Source organism: Camelus bactrianus, chromosome 19 (genome assembly GCF_048773025.1).
Source record: "Camelus bactrianus isolate YW-2024 breed Bactrian camel chromosome 19, ASM4877302v1, whole genome shotgun sequence".
In the NCBI taxonomy this organism is placed as follows: domain Eukaryota; kingdom Metazoa; phylum Chordata; class Mammalia; order Artiodactyla; family Camelidae; genus Camelus; species Camelus bactrianus.
This window is the reverse complement of record NC_133557.1, coordinates 26280208-26299449: the sequence shown is the minus strand read 5'-3', so window position 1 is coordinate 26299449 and position 19242 is coordinate 26280208. Positions and strand designations below refer to the sequence as shown.

At 45.8% G+C, this 19242-nt stretch overlaps 1 protein-coding gene across 1 annotated transcript; it reads left to right on the top strand.

The window, feature by feature from the left end:
• Positions 1 to 2842: 2842 nt before the first annotated feature.
• On the top strand, positions 2843 to 18490 carry CYP24A1 (cytochrome P450 family 24 subfamily A member 1). Its single transcript, XM_010958597.3, has 12 exons — positions 2843 to 3520; positions 3732 to 3922; positions 5071 to 5164; positions 7007 to 7103; positions 9188 to 9279; positions 9893 to 10004; positions 11310 to 11455; positions 14518 to 14684; positions 15490 to 15568; positions 16047 to 16244; positions 16342 to 16495; positions 17056 to 18490. The coding sequence occupies exons 1-11, from the start codon at positions 3263 to 3265 to the stop codon at positions 16450 to 16452; spliced, it is 1545 nt and encodes a 514-aa protein (XP_010956899.2). The 5' UTR covers positions 2843 to 3262; the 3' UTR covers positions 16453 to 16495; positions 17056 to 18490.
• The last annotated feature ends 752 nt before the right edge of the window (positions 18491 to 19242 follow it).

Genomic DNA, 19242 nt, shown 5'->3' with positions numbered 1-19242 from the left:
TTGACTGTGCTAAGAACTGTAGATGGATTGTTTTTGAGTAACCCCATGACATTGGCTATTTTATTATTACTTTTTCCATGAGACGTGATCTTTGCTGTGAGGTTGGTTTTAAACACTGTGCATTTGACCGATGTGGAAAGTAAGTCCTCTGTCTGAAGGTTCCACAATCAGAAGGTAGATCTAGGACTCACGCAAGTTTAGCCAAAGCTTTGAAGCACAAATCGATGTATTACCATCTGATACATTCGAGGGTTGTGTGTTTTTCAGTACAGAGAACTCAGCCACTGCCTTCCTCAGAATCCGCCACCTCGCCCTCATCACACAAGCTCACACACGCACACACACATGCACACACACACACACTTTGTCATCTGCAGTTGCTTGGTGCGCGGGCTGGAGTGTAATTATCCTTTCAGGACTTGGTAAGATTTCCCAGAAGAAAACAGAGGGCCTGGGCCCGTCTCAGTAATGATGCTGGGCATTTATGAGGCGCTGCAAGATCTCTCATTAGTGAGTCGCAGCAGGATGCCTGTCGAGATGACTCACCGGGACAAAGTAATGAGTGAGGGAGGAGGGCCAAGTGAGGAAGAGTGAGTTTCTGGGACAGGGCTTGGCATAGTCATTTTGAATTTAGCTGCACCTCATCAAGGATGGGTATGTGTTGATGTTAACCAGGTTTCTAAGAACCAGTACTGTTTTCCTCTCTGCAATCCAGTATACAAATTATTTCTCCACTGGTCATGAGAAGGCAATTTCCCCGAAAGAGGAATTTTCGTGCTGGCTAAAATGAGACAGTGATTGTCTGCACTTATAAGTATCCACTTGGAGTTTATAAAGCAACATGATGCTAAGCTCATATGAAAATCTAGCAAATCTGAAATTTTCTGCTTAAGCACACCCACAGAGAGAGAAAGAAAACAGAAAACAAGGTGAGGGGAACAACTCAATAGCTGACATAACAAAAGTACTTGGCATTTCTTGAGCATTTACGATGTGACAAGCACCATGCGCCAAGCACCATGCGCCAGAAGCAAGGCACACAGGAGTGAACGGAATGGATCTTCTATTTGGGACCATTTATTCTTTGTTTGTTTGTTTGTTTGTTTTATTATTATTTTTTTGCCACCATTAGCACATAAAACATTGTATCCACAGCCCCATGCATACTGTTCCTGCCCACCTCCCTTTTGGAGATATTCCCATTTAAGGAATATTTCCAATATTCTGAGATACTCCTGGTTTAAGAAAAGGTCATGTAATATAGCATGATGCATGGATGTACATAGCAAAGGCTAAAACTGGAAAATCTGGGTCTGACTCCCACGAGTCCTATGAGGTCTGTGACATAGGGCAAATTATATAACCCTCTAAATTTCTACTTTTTTTTTGTCATTGTGCTGAAATGAGAAAGTCTATGTAAATGTCTTGCTCAGTGCCTGGCTTATCATAGCCCTAGAAAGCTTATATTTGTATACTATGTAACACATGGTGTATTCGGTATAGTGCACATTACATATAGTATATAATCTATGGCATGTGCTACATAATATATACTATGTATTGTATATAGAGGTGTCTACATAAATAGATATAATTCTTTACTCAAGATACATCCAAAAAAACAGAGTTCATGCTCAAGTCGGACTGCAAAAGGTTTTCAAGAAACAAACTAAAAGTTTACAATAACTTAACCAGGGAAGGATTTGTTTTGTTAACATTAGGGTCAAAAAATTTATAGAAGAACGCAGTCACGTGACTGAAAAGCCCTGGGGGGAAACAGAACGTCCCTCACCTCCTCCCTGGCTGGCGGGGGTTTTTGTATTGGATCAAAACAAAAGAACACGAACCACTTCCAAACAATCGGCAAAAATCTCCGGCTTCTCTTCCTCAGAGAGGTCTAGTCTTGCCAGCCAGGGGGACTCTGGGAAGTGTGCATGCGTGTACAATGCGTGTTTCCGCGCTTGCTTAAGATGGACTTTGCAGGAGTGGGTGGGGGCCGCGTTTCGAAGCTGCAGATGCGTATCTTTTGCACAAGGTGGTCGGTGTCCAGAAAGAGGGAGGGCGCAGGTGGAAGGGGGAGAGGAGGCCCGGGCTCGACTGCAAGCTGTGCTTGAGCCGCTCATTTCACAACTATCCAAAGAGGTAACAACAACCAGGAGGAGTGCTGACTGTGAACAATTCAGTAGGCGCTTTACCTGCATTCGTTCATTAATAAAGGAATAAAAAAAAAAAACCAAATGGAGCAGCTAGAGAGGAAATTCCCCAAACTCAGGTCCTTGCCCAAGTTAAGACGCGATCCCCAGGTTAATCTTCTCTTTGGCGGCCTTTCACTAAGTCTCAAACCCTCCCCACCTTGGGAGGTGCAGAAAGCCAGCCTTCCAGCAAAAGCAGTTCCGTCCAGGCTGGCAAAAACTGGCTCCGGGAGGCGCGCGGGCTCTCGGGCCCCCGGCTGGCGCCGGCATCCGTCCCGGGGCCGCACTCGGAGACCTCGCCCGCCCCGCAGGCGATTGTGCAAGCGCGGGGCTGCAGCCGCGGCCGCCACTGCCCGCTCCTGCCCGCCGGGGGAGGGCGGGGAGGCGCGCTCGGCGCACACCCGGTGAACTCCGGCGAGGGTGCCCTCCCCGGGGGTTATCTCCGGGGTGGAGTCCGCGGCGTTCCCGCCCGGAGAGCGGCGCACCGGTCACCCGAGGCCCGGGCGCCCTCGCTCACCTCGCTGACTCCATCCTATTTCCACTCCCACCCCACCCCACCCGGGTCCCGCGTCCCTTAGCCGCAACCCACTCTGCCCCACTTAGCGTGCTCATTGGCCACTCAGGGCCTGCCCTGTCTCCATAAATACATGGTCCCCGGCCATGGAGCTTGGAGAAGGACAGGAGGAAGGCTCAGCGCCAGCATCTCTTCTGTCCTCCTTGACACTTCCACTTCACGGCTCCAGATCTGGAAGTCAGACCCGCAGACCAACAGGCGGACCCACATCCCTTCCTTTCTTCCGAGAGACATCCAACTCCCGGCTGCGCTCCTCCAGCCCCTGCGGCCAGAGCTCGGCAGGCATCCGCTCACTGAGCCGGTCGCGAAGTACCGCGTCAAGCATCCTCGCCGAGGTCCTCTCTGTCTCTCCTCTGCCCGCTCCATCACATCTGTTGCTCCTCTTTGCCTCTCCTTCCTACAATCATCAAGCCTCCAAAACCCACCCAAGCCTCTTTGACAACCTCGCGCTTCCCAGTCCCCGCACATTCCCACGCGCCGGGTCTCTCCCGCTGCCATGAGCTCCTCCATCAGCAAGAGCCGCTCCCTTGCCGCCTTCCTGCAGCAGCTGCGCAGCCCGGGGCAGCCCCCTAGACCCGTGACATCCACCGCGTGCGCGCCGCCTCGGCCGCGGGAGGTGCCCCTCTGTCCCATGACGGAACGTGGCGAGGCGCAGGACGCGGCAGCTCTCCCCGGTCCCACCAAGTGGCCACTGCTGGGCAGCCTCCTGGAAATTCTCTGGAAAGGGGGACTCAAGAAACAGCACGACACACTGGTAAATGCCTCGCCTCATCCCAATTCCCTCTCCCTTCCCAGCCCTGCGCTCTAAACCCTCCCTGAGGTGCGCGATCTGGGAGCACCGGGCGCTTGGGTGTCCCCGCTGCCGCGGTCCCCGGTCCCCAGGAGGAAGGAGGCGGGAGGCAAGAGAAGCGCTCTTGGGCTGCAGGGAGTGCGCGCTGATCTGGCACCCTGCCCGCCGGCTGCAGGCGGAGTACCACAAGAAGTATGGCAAGATTTTCCGCATGAAGTTGGGTTCCTTCGACTCGGTGCACCTGGGCTCGCCGTGCCTGCTGGAAGCGCTGTACCGCGCAGAGAGCGCGTACCCGCAGCGGCTGGAAATCAAGCCGTGGAAGGCCTACCGCGACTACCGCGCGGAGGGCTACGGGCTGCTGATCCTGTGAGTCCGGGAGGCAGGATGGGGGCCGGTGGCTGGAAACTGGGAAGGGGCGGGAATTAGGGTTCCCTGAGGTTGGGTCCTTCTAATGCAGGGTGAACGCGGAAGCCCCTACCTGGTGCCGTCACGGGCTCTGGCGTGGACCAGAGTGGGGGGCGGCGCAGCTGTACTGCGCATCCAACACCTGTTTTCTCTCCGGGGACTGGGCTGGGCCAGGCCTTTCCGTCAAAGAAACACCGAACAAATGTTATAAATTGTGGTGTTCAGACTTTTGGGCAGGATGAGATTGCCAAGCTAAAGTGCCAAGAAAACGTGTTATACAAACAAATTATCCCTTAAAATTCTCTGTGACCACCGCCACCCCACCACCCGTTCTTGGAAGCTCAAACTCGAGAAATTAGCTCCTTTTGCTTTTGGCAATGACCTTTCTAAAGGGGACTGGGAGGTTAGGACCTAGATCTACTTGGAAAGCTGGGATGAGGAGGTTGCGTTTGAGAGAGAGAAATGCTATAATGTGGTATCATTCCTCGGCTTTAACATTGTTACTATTTAACAAGTTAGCACTCTTTTTACCCCCAAATTATAATGCCTAGTAGTTATATTTTTCAGGATATCATTATTGGAATTTAAAAAAAAAAAGTATTAATGCATGGAGCATCACACGCTGCGTGGTCAGCCTTAGGGCAAGTGCAAAAGGGTTCCTGATGAGAACAGTGAATCTCTGTGTGTTATTTGAAGCCAATGGCAAAATTCTAAATTTGAGGTGTTCTGTGAATGTGTCTTTAATGGGTTGAAAGAAGACAAGATTTTTCCTCAAATAGGTCAGGGTTGCTGGTGAGGGGGATGTTCAGGTGCCCACTCTTACTGCTGGGAACTGAGGCCACTGGCCTCCCAGTTCAACCCCAGCAAGAGCACCTCAAAAGCCCTGAACCTGAATTATCTGGACTTCATCTTTCAGGCACCATCTTTGGCCCAGAGGAAAGGTGCTTATTCATGTTCCCAAATGTTCCAGTGCAAATATTCTCTGGCTATTTCTTGGCACGATTATTCATTCATTTGATTATATAGTTCAAGCAATTGCAGAACTAGAAGTATCTTTGCTTCTTTGTTCTTTTCCTTTCAATTTGCTCTAAATTCTGCTTCTCTCCCAGGGAAGGAGAAGACTGGCAGAGGGTCAGGAGTGCCTTTCAAAAGAAACTAATGAAACCAGTGGAAGTCATGAAGCTGGACAACAAAATCAATGAGGTTTGCAGGCTGGGGTTAGCCTTTCTGGTTCCCTTGGGGATGGGGGGGGATGTTAATGGAGCCTCAGGTCGCAGCTAAAAGTGTACAAGAAAAAGCAGGCAATTGGGATGATTCGGGGTCTCCTTTTCTCCTCATTCCTCTCCACATCCTCCCCCTCAAACCCTTATTCCTCCCTGTCTTTTAAAGTAGTATCTCCATGAGGGAGCAGTTAGGAGCATAGACTTTTTTTTTTTTTTTTTTTTGGAGCATAGACTTTGACATACCCCCTAATTATGTAACCTGACTGTACGATTTAACATCCTCAGTTTCCCATTCTATAAACTGAGAGTAACAATTCCCACTCCATAGGTTTACTGTGAGGATTAAATGAGATAATGCCATAAAATTCCTAGGTAGCGACATTTGAACTGGGTTTTGCAGGATGAGTAGGAGTCTGCAAGCCAGAGAAGGGAGAGAAAGTATTCAGGCAGAGAGAATGGCCTCCTGAAAATATGGTGGCATGAGATGGTGTGTTCAGAGAACAGTACATTCAGTGCAGCTGAAGTGACGCTCTCTCTGAAATGATGTTGGGCAGAGGGCCAGTCTTGATAAAGTTTTTGTGCCACGCTAAGGTAATGCGGCATTATCCTTTAGCCAACAGGGGGCCAAGTGGGGAGAGATTAAAGCATACAGTGATCTATTTTTACTCCAGTTTACTCTGAGTGTTTATTTTGAACTGAACCCATGTAAGATGGTATAGGTGAAAGATTGCAAAATTCATTAGCTTCCAGGGGCCACCTGATTAATACAAGTGTATAAGGCAGATCCAGCAGGGATTTTAGCAAACAGAATAGTGCATGACCTTTCTAGAGGGGACAGCTGCCCCAGCTCTGGCAAATGCCTACACATGGAAATGTGGACCCAGGGTCACCAGATCTAGTCATTACTATTATTTTTTGATAACAAGAGGAAAACCCAGATATTCATGTGACATCTCTAGGGTTTTTTTGATAACCAATTCAAAGCGCTTTTTAATGAGCTATGTGAGCAAACTAAACATGCCCCTTAGTTACATCCGTGGGCTTTGCAGTCACATACACCCTATTTCAGACCCCAGCACGGCCGCTGATCAGCTATGTGTCCGAGGGAGAGTGCCTTAGCCACTCTCTCAGCCTCAGCTTTCTCATCTGTTACCGAGGAAATGGGAATAGTGGCAGTCCTTCCTACCTCACGAGGTTGTTTTGAGGACCAGCTAAGGTAACACACTGTGTACAGCGCTTGGTTGCATACAAGCCTCATTAAATGCAAAGCATTAGTCACCTAAAACTCTGACTGTGGAAACCAGCGTCTATAGGCCTTTCACGACTTGCCCCACAGTGACAGGGAGGTTTAGTGAAGAAGCTGCGCCCAGAATTTACAGATTTGCTGGATCTAAATTCAACACGCTTAGCACAATACCAACCAGTAAAGAGAGGTTCGCTCGCCCAGCTGCGGAAGTGGCAGACCTCAGGAGAGCAAAAGTCCTGGAGCCATTGTGCCAACGGGAACAGCTGGCTGATTCCACCTTCGTGGTTTATTCTCCATTTTGATTAGAAGAAATGTTTTTCTCCGCTTAAATTTAGATCAAAAGCTGAAACTTAAGCTTCGGGGAGGCTGCTCAGGAAATAGCCCAGGACAAGGGTGCTGGGGCAGAAGGCGAACTCCCAAGGAGAATCTGTAATTAGCGATGATTCAGAATGCATAACATTATGAGCAGTGAGTGAATATACACGGTAGCCAAACCTGAAGCCAGCTTACTGAGGTTTGTACTTTTGTTTTCCTTCAATGACTGAAGTGTGGCTTTTGGGATTTCTTTCTTTTCAGGTCTTGGCTGATTTTATGAGTAGAATAGATGAGCTCTGTGATGAGAAGGGCCGCATTGAAGACTTGTACAGCGAGCTGAACAAATGGTCCTTTGAAAGTAAGTTGTCTTCACCGACTTGTTGGTTTGATTTTGCAAGTGATTTTGAGGACAAACGTGGCTCTGTCAATAGCTCATCTGTCATCAGGTACTACTGCTGACCCACAGCAGCCTTCTTAATGCTTTCAGGCACTTAAATGAAGCTTTACATGCAGTTGTTTATGTAGTCATTCAACAAACACTTGTTGAACGCCTGCTAGGTGCCAGGCACTGTACTAGGGACACGACAGTTAACAAAATAGGCAACATCTTTGCTCCCATGGAGCTCAGATTTTAGTAGGGGTGATAATCACCAAGTAAACATATTTTAATATGTATTTTGGGTTCTAGAATATAGATTCCTAGATGAGGCAATTCTGCTTTGGTAAGGAGACATTTGAGGTGAGGCCTAAAGGAAGGCAAGGAGCAAGTCCTTGGTGTATCTGTGGGAAGACCGCTGGGACAGTGGAGACAGGAAGTGCAAATGCCCTGGGGTGGATGCCTTCGAGGAATTTCGAGGATGCCAGCGTGGGTGGATTACAGGGGGAGGGGAAAGAGGAGCTGATAAAGATTAAGCCACCACCTGTAAGTTCTCGCAAGAGCTTTTACTTTGAGTCAGATGTTGAGCCACGGAAGGTTCCAAACAAAGCGGAGCTGAGGAGGTTCAAGCTTGGGGGTTAATCAGAGATGGCCATCTCAGCCGAGCTTGGTCAGGGGCCACTTCTCAAGATGATGCCATCTCAGCCAAGGCCTTGGGGGTGAGTAGGAGTTCGCCAGGTTCGCCTTCAGAAGGTAGAACGTTCCAGGCAGAAGGAACAGAGAGTATTATGCAGAGGGGAAAGAAAGGAGTTCAGAATGGCTGGAGCATGTACTGCAAGGGTCAAGGATGGCGAGGGCAGAGGTTGGGAGAAAGGCAGCGGCCAGCCCGTGTCAATCCATATCAGTCAGGGACGGGCGTTTGGCTTTGAGCCCAGAGTCCCTGGGAGCAACAGCAGCACGCTTTCAGCAGGAAGGTGTCCTGGTCCGGTTCGCTGGAAGGACTGCTCTTGGCTGCTGACATGACGGATTGGCGAGGGCACCCCGGGATGGAGGCTTCTGCCCTGATCTGTCTCCCCCGTCAGACTGACCTGGCTTTAAAGTTATGGACAGTCATCTTAGCACATGAGAAAGCTCCGTGCCAGTAAGAAACCGGCAGAAGGTGTTAAGGGACAGAGGAGCAGAGTCAAAGGAGACAATGATTATAGAGGACAAAAGAGAGTATGCTTTGGAAATTGTCCACTGTAAATACTCAGATTAAGGAGCATCAGATGCATTTCTTTGCAAGTCAAGGGAAACCTGACCATGGTGGTTTAAAAATTGTTGTCTAGCTTTATGAGAAGTCTTGAGGAAGACAGTCCCCAGCTGGCTCTCGGTGATATCACTAGGGACCCAAGCCGGTTCCATCTTCTTTCTCATCTACCCTGAGCTAGCTGGCTGGTTGCAGAATGGTTACTGCCCCTCCTGGCCTCACCTCTGTCTGCATTCCAGGCAAAAACAAGAAGGGAAGAGCTAAGCCAGCTATTCCTTCCCCTTTATCAAGAAAGCAAAAGGGTTTCCCTCGGGTCTCATTGGCCAGACCTGGGTCGTGTGGCTTCTTGCAGAAGCCTGAGAAATCAGGGAGCAGGGCTGTCTTAGTTCAATCCTGATTTATTGCCTATGGACTGACACATTGACAACCTCAATAAAATCAGGGTTCTCTTAGGAAAGAAATGGAGGAACGTGAGAACTGGGTAGGCATTAACAATGTCTAATGATCTCAAGGGTGAACTCTGAGAAAAGCAAGACATTACAGGAGAGATTCGTTCATGCATAAAAATGGCTGCATCGTCACAGCTGGCTTTTCTGACCAGGAGGTCCTATAGGGGATGAGTCATCGGACCTGGAGACAGTTTCCAGAAAGAGAGGAAAACCTGATCAGGCCCCTTTCGCTCAGACTCTTCGCCTCTCATCTGCTCTCAAAAAAGACCTCACTTTCGTGAAACAGAATCGAGTCTTCAGTGGCCAGCTAATCATAGACCCCAGGGTTGCTATGAATGGGTAATCGTGTTGATTATGTTAAATAACAGGCATCTGCCTTGTGCTGTATGAGAAGCGATTCGGGCTCCTCCAGAAGAACGCAGGGGATGAAGCTTTGAACTTCATCATGGCCATCAAAACAGTAAGTGTCTCCCTGGGGAGAGCAGTTTTTCTTATAAATCACTTACAGAACTTAACAAATGTGGATCCCAGTGCTTCCCAAGAGTGGCACCCTCCCGCGTTTTATTGCAATAGTTAAGTGTTCATTTTAACGTGGGTGATGTATTGTCATGAACGTGTGTGCATGTACACACATGTGATGTAAAAGCACATTAAATCATCGTTTGGGCAAGGTGTAAGTGGGTATTCTAGTTAAAGTTCAGTTGATCAAAATACAGTCTGCTGGTTGTATGTGGATACAGTGGACGCAGTGAAACTGGTTTTAGGAATGGCTGAAGTTTGGAAATTATTGGCAATTGAAGTAGATATGAGATTCGTAGCTTTCTTTTCTTTTTTTTTTTTAATTTAGGTCATAAGATCAAAATTTTAAATTAAATATATTCAGTGGGAAAGCATCCCAAAGATGATTTTCACACGTCACTGGGGAGTGGGAGTGAGAACCCCGGGGAGGCCCTGCAGTTCCAGCCTTTGGGGCAGTAAAGGGTGTGGGCGTTTAGAACGCTGCCCTTGCAGAGTGCAAATTGCCTTTGAGAGAAAGAGAAACAGGAATGAAAAGGCACCTGTGTTCCTCACAGATGATGAGCACGTTCGGGAGGATGATGGTCACCCCGGTCGAGCTACATAAGAGCCTCAACACCAAGGTCTGGCAGGCCCACACGCAGGCCTGGGACACCATATTCAAGTCAGGTAATCCGGCCCCACGTGCCCGGCAGCCCTGACTCCGGAGCTGCTGCCCGAAGGTCTGGATGATCCTCTTGGCCTCAGCACCCCATCCTTTGGTGGAGTTGCTCCTCCTGACTCTTCTGGCCTTTGTAGACCCATGGGTCTGGGGATTGCCCTGGTACCGAGGAAGTCGAAGGAAGAGGCCTGAGGTGGTTTCTGTAATCTTCTTTGGGAAGTACGTGTGGTTCAAAGCAAGAGCTCTGGACTCAAAGATTCCTGGGTTCAAGTCCCAGCTTTGCCATTGGGTTTGGCAGCTCGGCCAAATGTGCTTTTTCATCCTCAGTTGTCTTGTCTCTAAAATGGGTTAAAACAACAACAACAACAATAATAGTATTTGTAGTAGTACATACCTCAATGCACCTGTGTTTAGGTCTAATATAGATAACACAAAACCTAGCATAGCACAACGTCTCAACAGATCAGAGCTATTTCTGCTACGTTACGGTGGGACTCTCTGGTGCTACACGTTGTTCTGTGGGTACACATACACACACACACACACACACACACACACAGAGACTCATTTAATTCTCTTAAAGAACCTGTAAGATGCGTCCTTCTGTGAGGCCCAAGTGACAGAATTGAGGCACAGAGAAATTAAATAACTTTCTCAAGATTACATGCTAGGTGATGGCAAAGCCAATGTGAAGCCAGGCAGAAGGGCTCCTGAAAATCAAATTCTAACTGCTCTCCCATTTACTGTCATCATCATTCTCATCACCATTATTATTACTATTGTGGCAGGGGCTTGCATAATGGATTGAAGTGAGAGAGACACATGCCTGGAATGTACTTTACAAACATCAGAAATGTTTGCCATCATTGTCCACATGGGTGGGCACTGAATGTGTGTGTGTGTGTGTGTGTGTGTGTGTTAGCAATGGGGGAGAGGTTCCCCTCTCCTCTGCTGCCAAAATTTGGGAGCCAGATCCCACTTTGCCAGTGTCAGTGACCATCTCAGCTAGACGCTTAGATCTGGGTCCAAGTTCTGGTTCAGATGCTTGAATCAGAATCTGCATTTTAAAACGATGCCCAGGTGACTCTTGTGCACGTGAATATTTGAGAAGCTCTGTTCACGTGGGCCTGGATCAGTCCTTGCCCACCTAAGAACGAGGCAGTATGAGCTGATCTAACAAACTGTCAAATCGTCAGATTGCCTGCAAAGCCCCTTTGGATGCTGCAAGGAGAATTTGACCCTAGCTTCCCTTTGTTCTTTTCCCTATCCTAATTTCCAACCGACTTCCTCTCCCCTTCTTTTGTCTCCAACAGTCAAATCTTGTATCGACAACCGGTTAGAGAAATATGCGGAGCAGCCCAGCATGGATTTCCTGTGTGATATTTATCACCACAATCAGCTTTCAAAGAAAGAACTGTACGCTGCCGTGACGGAGCTCCAGCTGGCTGCGGTGGAGACGGTAAGGGGTGGTCCGATTTCAGTTTGCTCTATCAACCGTCTGTAAAATCCTTTTCATGAATCTTACCGTCATTCAACTTGCCCATTCCCTAAGGACTCACTGAGCATTAGCTTAGCAAAAATAAAAAGTCTCATACGAGACTGTGGGGGATACCCAGTGCTTAAACATATGATGGAAAAATTCCAGAGCAGGGTATCAGTGCCATGACAAATACGCAAGCTGCTACAGGAATTCAGAGGCAGTAAAATCCTACACAGTAGCAAGGTAGACAATCCAGGCTTCTAAAAATTGGGTATATTTTAGATGGTTATCCATATTACCCACAAGTGCCTAGCAGTGGTTTTCATTTAGTCTAAAAATATTGGGATATGTTTTGCTAGTCCAATAATTTATTTTTCTGCTTAAAATTGTCAACAGAGTGAATTCGGGAAAACTTTGATTTCAATTTAAGTGAAACAGCTCATTTTAATACCAAAATTCTGTCCCCAGTATCGTTGACACCCCTAGTAAGTACACAACCCCACCAGACTCCAAACGCAAACGCTGACAAGGAGTCAGGTGAGCTCAACTTTCTTTGGCTCATTTTTTTGAGCCGTCATTGGAGTGATGATATTAATAGCCCTCATTCACCCATCATCTCTCAGAAGAGTGTGTCCTAGGTCGTGTCTGTTTCATGTTTCCCCCTTTCCGTGGTGTTTCTGATCTGAACACAAAGTGAGGATGCTCCAGAAGGCTATCAAAAGTGGGAACTTATTTCAACTCGTTTTCGTATTAAATCCCTTACCCTCAGAGGCTCCTTAGGGTGTTCAAAGTTAAGCTTCACCCATTCTTCTTCTTTTTTTTCCAACTGGAATGTTAACTTCATGACCATGATGACTTGGTTTTGTCCCCTGCTGTATTCCTAGGGTGGAGAATAGCACTTGGCACATACTAGGTGCCCAATAAATGCTTGTTTAGTAAATGAAAGATTTCAGGATCTATCGAGGGTCTGCTATGTGCCAGGCATTGTCCTGGGTACTCGAGAGACCGTGATGAACCAATGAACCAGTTCCCCTCCTGGAACTTGAGTGGTCATAGGGAACAGACAATAGACATGAAAACAAACAAGGAAATAGGATCATTTCAGAGAGTGCTTCAGGACATGGAGGATGCCATCAGAGTAAAGTAACAGAGAGGTAGGGGAGGTGGTCCCTCTCTAAGGATGTCATCCTGGAGCTGACACTGAGAAGGAGTCAACCAATGGCAGATTTGGTGGAAAAGTAAGCCACACTGAGGAAATAGCAAGTGCAAAGGCCATGGGGCAGAAACAGGGATGACTGGAGAACCAGCCTCTGTGGTCAGAGTTGACACTGGAGAAGTCAGTGAGCCCTGTTAACCAGGAGCCTTAGGAAGGCATTTGGATTCATTACACTTGTAACAGAAAGCCCTTGGAATGTTTTAAGCAAAGAAATAACATGATCAAATCTATGATTTGTAAAGTGGGCTCTGGCTGGCGGATGGAGAGGGGACCTAGTGGAGACAGAGTAGAAGCAGGAAGGCCAGCTTTGAGATGGGTCTCCCCATGGAGGTCGAGTGGGGATACTTTGTGCCCGTGAGGTTTCCCAGGCCACTTACCCTCTGTCCAGCCCCTGCAGTTAGGCCAACAGGCCAGGGCTGCCTTGCAGGGCTTCGGTGAAAGCTACAGTTATCTGTCTTTTGGAAACCCTATTTGGTACTTGCGGTCAGGGACCTACTGATATGGTTCAATCTGTTTCTTTTTTTGTCCTGGCTGTGCTGAAAGTCACATTTGGAGAATCAGAGAAATTTGAAGGTGTATCTAATTTGGTGGCTACGCCCTCTTCCTGTTTTGTCAATTGGACTCTTGTAATAATGACATCCACAGTTTATTTGCAGCGGAGGCTGCCAGTCCTCCGACATGAAGAAGGCTGCCTGGAGGCATCTTCCAAAAATAATAAATACCATTGGCTCCAAATTGTCCTGCACTTGACTCATTGATGTGAGTGGCACATAGCACTTAGCAAAAGCGTCTTCATGTCTGCAGAGAGAGGGCACAATGACCATTTTTACGGGAATATTTGGCCTAAATTCACCAAAAATAGGCCTAAAAAACAAATGTATAAGACTACCAGTTGGTGAATATGATGAAGCTAAAAGCTGCATGGGCTTTTGCTGCCAGTATTTTTTTCTCCTCTCGTTGCCTTTGGAAAGAGAATAAAGGATGCCACTTAAAAGGCCATGAGTCTTTGTCAGAAATTGTGGCTAGTTCCTTGAAATACTCAACCTGATGCTAGAATTTCTTATTTTGATGTTAGCTCCCTCCTATCAGGATTCTTTGCATGAGGCTGAAACTCTGGGTATAGATAATGTCTTTCTACTTTCGTGGTAACTTCTTAGGGTGTTGCAAAGAAAAAAAACCAACTTTCTTTTAAAATCCAGCAATGCAGTTTCTTGTGCATTTGCACTGTAAAATTTAAAAAAACAACACCACTTTTCTTAGCAACACACATGGGAGCTCCAGCCTTCTCTCTCTGCTCAATTTTCATATTAATTTTTTATATTAAACAATTAAAAAAATTTTTTTTGAAGTTTGAGATAATTATGGATTCACATGCAGTTCTAAGAAAAAAATAGCAAGGGCCCCTTGAATCCTTCACCAAATTTCCCGCAATAGTAACATCTTGTGAAACAATAAAACGTCACCACAACCTGGAAATTGATATTAATGCAATTGCCCATCTGACTTTCATTTCACTGGATTTACAGGCCCTCATTTGTATTCAATTTTTGTGCCAAACCATATTTTGTGTCCTGATGCAACTACTATTTAAAGCATTCTGTCTCGATTCCCTCAGGAAATAAGCTATGATTGATGTGTTTTATAAACTAAATCTGACTTTTCATATATGGTCTTTGCTTGAGGCACAGCCAGTAAGGACATGGGAAAAAGCATCACTAATATATTTACAGAACAAGGTGGTAGGCGCCACCGTTTGTTGAGCTCATACTGGTTTTAAGGTGGTTGATTTGCAGAAAACTCAAGTGTATGTCCATTTGGCTTTCAGACAGCAAACAGCTTAATGTGGATTCTCTACAATCTATCCCGTAATCCCCACGTGCAGCAAAAGCTTCTTAGGGAAATTCAGAGTGTACTGCCTGAGAACCAAATGCCACGGGCAGAGGATTTGAGGAATATGCCGTATTTAAAAGCCTGTCTGAAAGAATCCATGAGGTAAGAACATGTGCCTAAGCGGGGAAGGGAAGGGAAGGGGAGGGGAGGGGAGGCAAGGCAAGGCAAGGCAAGGCAAGGCTGCCTGGATACAGTATCAGTACAAAATCAGGGGTCTCCCCCTACAAACATCTCCCATAGTTGAGTCATAAGCATTTATCAAACTGGAAAAAAAAAGCCTCTATTACTCATTTCCTAAATCATTTGGGCAAGTTCTATTAAATCTTGGTAAGTCAGAGTCCTTGCCTTTAAATCAGTAATAATAATACTCGAGCGGATGCTGTAAGCAGTGATTAAGATGAGGGGCGTGATTGAAGGCCATGAGATGAAAACTCAGCAAGGAACCGTATTATTATAAGACGCAGAGACGTCTGTGTTTTTGAGCCTCTGTATAAAGTGTCCTTTGAAAATTCTTTTTCTGGAAAGCAAAACTCACAGCACTTGAGGATTAGAAGGAAATAGCTTTAGCTTCATGAAGGGTAGATAGAAGAAACCTGAAACAAACAGCAAGCTTAAGGGCGAAGCACAGAAACGTACCCTTTTGAAGTCTAAAATGAAATAGGGGAAAAACCACTGTTAACAGCTATGAAGCAGCCTTGTCCTGGGGGTCTTCACCAACACAATAAGGAATAAAAAAACAAGAGGTGTAAATACTGGGAAGAAAGGGATAGAATTTCTTTATGAAGGGTTGAGATCGTGTTCCTTTTTTGAGAACTTAGGCAGCAGTTTTTTTTAACCAGAATCTGCATTCCCTGGAGCTAGAGCTTGGTCAGTGCCCACCTTTACATCTCTGACTTTATTTTTTCAGGCTTACCCCAAGTGTGCCATTTACAACTCGGACCCTTGACAAGGCAGTGGTTCTGGGGGAATACGCTTTACCCAAAGGAGTAAGTAGAACTTGGACAGAGTGTGCCTTACAGAGCTTTGAAAGATATCCATTAGCTCTCTCTAAACATTTCTCCTGGGAGAGCGTTCATTTTGGAAATACGCTGATTGCAGTATATGGTTGACATGTTGCATAGAATAATATTAGGAATCATGGCTACGGAGACGGAGAAACCCGGATTCAAGTATAGTCTTGAGTGCGTTCCGTCATCTCTGTGAAACTCAGCTTTCTTATCTGTAAAATGGGAATAATAACAGAACTCACCTCCCAGGGTTGCTAAGAGAATGTGAAGTAAAATATTGAGATTCTTGACCTTCATTTATTACCTGGCACATTTCATGCACTGGATATGTGCTAGCAACCATCATTATTATAAATTTGTTGGCTACTTTCACATTTGTAAGGTGATGGCTCTTGTAAATTTTGCTATTCAAATGTTTTCTTCTGTTTAAGCACTTTGTGTTCCTGGGTATTTTTAGACAGTGCTGATGCTAAATACGCATGTGTTGGGATCCAATGAAGAAAATTTTGAAGATTCAAGTCAGTTTCGGCCCGAACGATGGCTTCAGGCGAAGAAGAACATCAACCCTTTCGCCCATCTTCCTTTCGGCATTGGGAAAAGAATGTGCATTGGTCGCCGCCTGGCTGAGCTCCAGCTCCACTTGGCTGTCTGCTGGGTAAGACCCGGCTGGGGTTTCTGCAGGTGTGTTCTGGGCTATTCCTCAGGGCAGGAGAAGAGGGGTAATTCTGCCTTTTTGTGCTCCTGTGTTCCAGATCGTCCGCAAATACGACATCGTGGCCACGGACCATGAGCCTGTGGAGATGCTTCACTTGGGCATCCTGGTGCCCAGCCGGCAGCTCCCCATCGCTCTCTGCCAGCGATAGGAGGCCTCAGGGGAGCTTCTGGGGTGCGGAGAATGGCCAAGAGGTGAGCCAAGCCTGGAAGTCAGCCAGTCCGGGGTTGAAATCCCTGCTCACTGCCGATTCATGGGATGACCTTAGCAGTTAGTTAACCTTTCTGCCTTCATTTCTTCTTCTCATTTGTAAAATGGGGACCAAAATCGTATCCATCCAGAAAATTGATACAAATACAAAGTAGCTAGCCCAGAGCCTGGCATCAACTGAGTGGTCCATAAGTGCATGTAAATATCAGGGTGGGGGGCAAACTTGCCTATAAAGGACCAGCTGGCAAATATCTTCTGAATGAGGCCCAGTGAATTCCTCCCTAAGTGTCTGGTACCATTAGGCAATCTGTTGATTTCTGATCATCCCAACAAACAGAGTTGAATCAAGTAGGATAATGAAGGAATTCTGGCTTAATTTTGAAACACCCATCCTTCAGCAAGGACAGCGCGTACAGTTATCTTGGTGAAACATACCTGTGCTAAAAGCCCAGGGCACTTGTTTTAGCATTTATTTTTCGCTAATAATTCCTCTTGTTTCATTATACTTCTCTGATGCGTCATCGGGGTATACTTTATTTTCCAGGTTGTTTTTTAGCAAGACCAAGAGCAGCAATTTTTACCCTCCTGCAAGAACGATGCTTATGGCTTGTGCATTAACGGAAAGCAAACAAACATCAAAAGCCAGAGAGTGAAACAGCACGTGAAGAATGTTTCAGCCCAGGTGTCTGTAGTCTTTCTTCTGTCCGACCGTTCCACAAGCTGTCCTGCCTACCCAGATGATGGCACTTATCAGGACCGTATCCAACTCGGGGAGCACGGATCGAGCGCCGGAACACAAGGCGCTCTGCAGGGTGTGCTGCTTGGCTCACGGAACTGTGGTCAGGGCCGCCTGACTTACAGAATTTTCCGTCCTCCTGTGCTTTCTTGTGTCTTTTCATGACATGGTGGGGAGGCTGGGCACTTACCAGTTAGTCAGTAAACGTTTCTGGCCCTGCCTTACCAGAGTCACCGCTTGAACCTTGACTTCTCAAAAGTTTACATTTCACAGTGAAAGACATACCACAGCGAGCTTGTCAGGGACCCCGGGTCACGCTGACAATCCATTTATTGTAACTGCTTTTAATATAATATTAGGGGAAATATTTGCTTAATAATGTAAGCAAAACTAAGTGTCGGTTAAGGTTTTCAGGTCCCTATGAAACTGTTTTTTTTTTTCCTGTTTTGAAATAGAAACACTACTGGGAAATTAGAGAAAACATCTATTTTAAGAAGTACTTTAAATAAGTCAAAACCTCCTATGTAAGAATACCTTGATGATTTACTGAGGCATCACTGTGTTAAATCCTGAAATTCTTTATTTAATTATGGCCTTGACTCTATTTAGTCTGTGGCATTAAGGAATGGACCGACAGTTTTCAAATTGTTTGTGCTTGTGTTCTAATGGCAATTTGCTTACATCATTTAAAAATATGTATATGGTATTTGATTTAGGACTTGTGGTTTAGGGCAATGTTCTAAAGTTCACAATTTAAACATATTCAGTGGCTTTCCATGCCTTAATTTTCCCGACTATAGAATGGGTCACTAGTAAAGTGTGCATACATTATAGATTAACTACATAACCCATGTTATGCGATGTGAATTCCTTGGGAAAACGTGATTTCATAAATGGAAAACATATAGATTTATGCAATACTTATAAAACTTTCTTTAAAATGGTGTTTACATATAGTTTATTTGCACATGTTTTTACTACTACTTTTCCTAAAAGCATACGATACATTTCTGTATATTTGATAAAGATTTTCCTTTTTAGGTTATATCTTTTAGAATATTTCAGAAGTATACATTTATATCTTTATATTTGAACAAATAATGTACATATCACTAAAAATAGGTATATGCTTTCTCCCCGCTGTGAAATTTTTTTAGAATTATATATCCACATGTGTTGTCAGATTTCATCTGTGTATCTTTGAATTCTCTAAAAGCAAGAATAAAAGTTTTAAAACATATGAGAGATGTTTCCCCTTCATTGCATTTATTACAACCAAATTTAAAAATTCAAGCTTTGTCTCACTCGAAAATTTCCTCATGTGGCTATTTTACAATATAATATTACAATAATATTTTATAGCAATTTTACCAAAAGATGATCATTTGAATGGCAAAATAATGTTCCCTTTTTTGCTGCTAAAAAATTTCTCAAGTCCATTTACTTTTGTCTCTACCATCACCCCCTTCACTCTGGACCCCTGCAGAACCTGCCAATGGATGTCCATCTTCCTTCCAGAGTGTTCCTTGTCCATTGGCTCTATTGGTCTTTTTAAAACCCTAGCCTGATCGTGTCTCAGCCTTGCTTCTGTGGCGTCCCATTGCTCTTACATGAAGATCTAATTCCTTAAGCTGGACTTCAGTGTTTTGTAAAGTATGGCCCCACTGACCCCCAGGCCCCAGCCCACATGAGCCACCCACCGGATTCCTCTGGACTCTGGCCATGATGGCTTCTGCCAGTCTCCTCTATTCTTTAAATGCTCTCTGCCCCTGAGGTTTTGCACCTGCTATCCTTCCTCCTGGGACTCTCTTTACCTGTTCTTCTCCTCCTGTGTGCCAATCAGAGCCCAGCCCAAGCTTCCTGGAGGAAGTCTTCCTGGATGATCAAAATCCTCTAAAGGCTGTCTCCCCAGCCCCTCTCTTCCACACACACACACACACACACAAACTTTCATTTTTTTACAATTCAAAGTTTTTTTTTTAATTGATTATATAA

Coding starts and splice junctions, on each gene's coding strand:
- CYP24A1 (XM_010958597.3), top strand. CDS start 3,263: ATGAGCTCCTCCATCAGCAAGAGCCGCTCCCTTGCCGCCTTCCTGCAG. Junction 11,456..14,517: donor AGCTGGCTGCGGTGGAGACG/GTAAGGGGTGGT, acceptor TTTGGCTTTCAG/ACAGCAAACAGCTTAATGTG. Junction 14,685..15,489: donor TGTCTGAAAGAATCCATGAG/GTAAGAACATGT, acceptor TTATTTTTTCAG/GCTTACCCCAAGTGTGCCAT.